Below are 1,580 nucleotides of genomic sequence, written 5' to 3'. Positions count from 1 at the left end.
TTTTGGTTGGTTTTTTTTTTTTTTTCTCTTTTTTTTTTTTTGGAGAGGTTTTTGCTATAGGGCTCGTGCGTTCGCCATAAAGACAGAGAGAGCCAGAGAGACCGAAAGTGAGAAATCACCCCCCAGGGGGGATGGCCATGCTGCAATCCCTTCTCCTCTATTCTCCTCTCGGGATCTTGGGCACGCACGCACATGCGCCCAGCATGAGTTTAAGCCACTGGATCCAGGACGTGAACCGCGGTTGGCTACATGGGAGTCCAGCGACCTAGTCATTACGCTAACTGCTGGTCCCTTTAGTTGAGGTTTTAACTCAGGTCTGGTTGACCCAATGGTCTAACACTCTAACACATGGTTGGTCTTTCTGATGACCGGCTCCTATCCTGAAACTATCTAGTAGCCACCAAGAATCACTTCATTATCATAAAAAAGAAATTCCTATCACTGAGGAAAGTCCACCTGCTTTAGGAGCTCTTACAGGATGAACCATGGAAAAAGACCAAATATATTTTTTATGACACCACAACTTCCTATTAAGATTTACAAACCATCCAGAATTTGAGTTTAAGCTTTTTCCTTTGGGCAATGGGCAGTTATTTAAAGCAGGTGGAAATTCTTTATTGCTCAGTTATTCATAACGTATGTGCTGAAACCATACTTTTAAAAGATAAATCAGGCAACTTCATGGAGGGTCATCTGGATGGAAACAAGGGAAGGCCAGGAGAAGCCAGTGGCTGCTGTGTGGACACAAAGGGGGGACAGGTAAATGAGAGGAGACGACGTGAAGAGAGATCTCGAAGGAAGATGTCAGCGCACCTAAATAATACACAGCAGGCAAAGGAGTTAAAACTGCTCAAAGAGCTAAACTACTTTCTGAAGCTATCAAGTGCTATGGATAAAGAAAGGGGTTCTCTGTGAGTTAGAGAACTTTATATTCTAAACATTTATAACTCAACAAAACAAAACAATCTTGGTTTCTGCCTCTTGAAACAACTTTAGAACCTCTTCCTGATCTTTAATGCCATACTTCCACTGGTTCTTCTGAACAAAAATAGTGACTCTTCTTGTCTTTCCATGGCTGACCTGTTTCTGTTTTTAAATTAATATCACCTGTTTTTACCTTTCAGACAGGCTTTTGCAGTCTGCTGACTTTAGAACAGAAGGTCCTTCCTCCCCCACGGATCACAAATTTATGAAGAGGTGGGTAACTGGGGATGTACCCTGTGTAAATCATGCGTAAAAGAGAACTTGTGGCCCCTGTGGTAGTGTGCGCTGAACACTGCTGGTTAGCATTGTTTGAAGTCTGGCCCACCCTAAAAGCTAGGCATGGAGGCAAGTACCTGTGGTTGCATGGGGAGCTGAAGCAGGAAGATTGCAGCCTAATAAGACTCTGTCTAAAAACCACACACACACACACACACACACACAGAGGATCAGCAGATGGCATAATGGCTACATCGTTGGACTCCCATGTAGTTGACCACGGTTTGAGTTCCAAACGTCGTGGATTAAAACTCATGCCAGGCGCGTGTGTGTGCGTGCCCAAAATCCCTAGAGGAGAATGAAGGAGAAGGGATTACAAC

The 1,580-nt window shown here is 44.0% G+C and overlaps 1 protein-coding gene across 2 annotated transcripts in view; it reads left to right on the top strand.

Moving 5' to 3' along the window:
• LRRC8B (leucine rich repeat containing 8 VRAC subunit B) overlaps window positions 1-1,252 on the top strand; it is a 104,604-nt gene extending 103,352 nt beyond the window's left edge. Inside the window, exon 7 of one of the 2 annotated variants that reach the window (XR_003548838.1) lies at window positions 1,125-1,139. Coding sequence is in view for 1 of the 2 variants with exons in the window: in XM_027770547.1 (XP_027626348.1) it covers window positions 1,125-1,237 (113 nt within the window). In the remaining variant the exon portion in view is untranslated. Of the gene's footprint in view, window positions 1-1,124 lie in introns of both variants that reach the window. The other variant, XM_027770547.1, reaches the window with a different exon arrangement.
• Window positions 1,253-1,580: the final 328 nt, after the last annotated feature.

This window comes from Tupaia chinensis, unplaced genomic scaffold (assembly GCF_000334495.1).
Source record: "Tupaia chinensis unplaced genomic scaffold, TupChi_1.0 Scaffold000023_1, whole genome shotgun sequence".
Classification (NCBI taxonomy): domain Eukaryota; kingdom Metazoa; phylum Chordata; class Mammalia; order Scandentia; family Tupaiidae; genus Tupaia; species Tupaia belangeri.
This window is presented reverse-complemented; position numbering and strand designations above follow the sequence as displayed.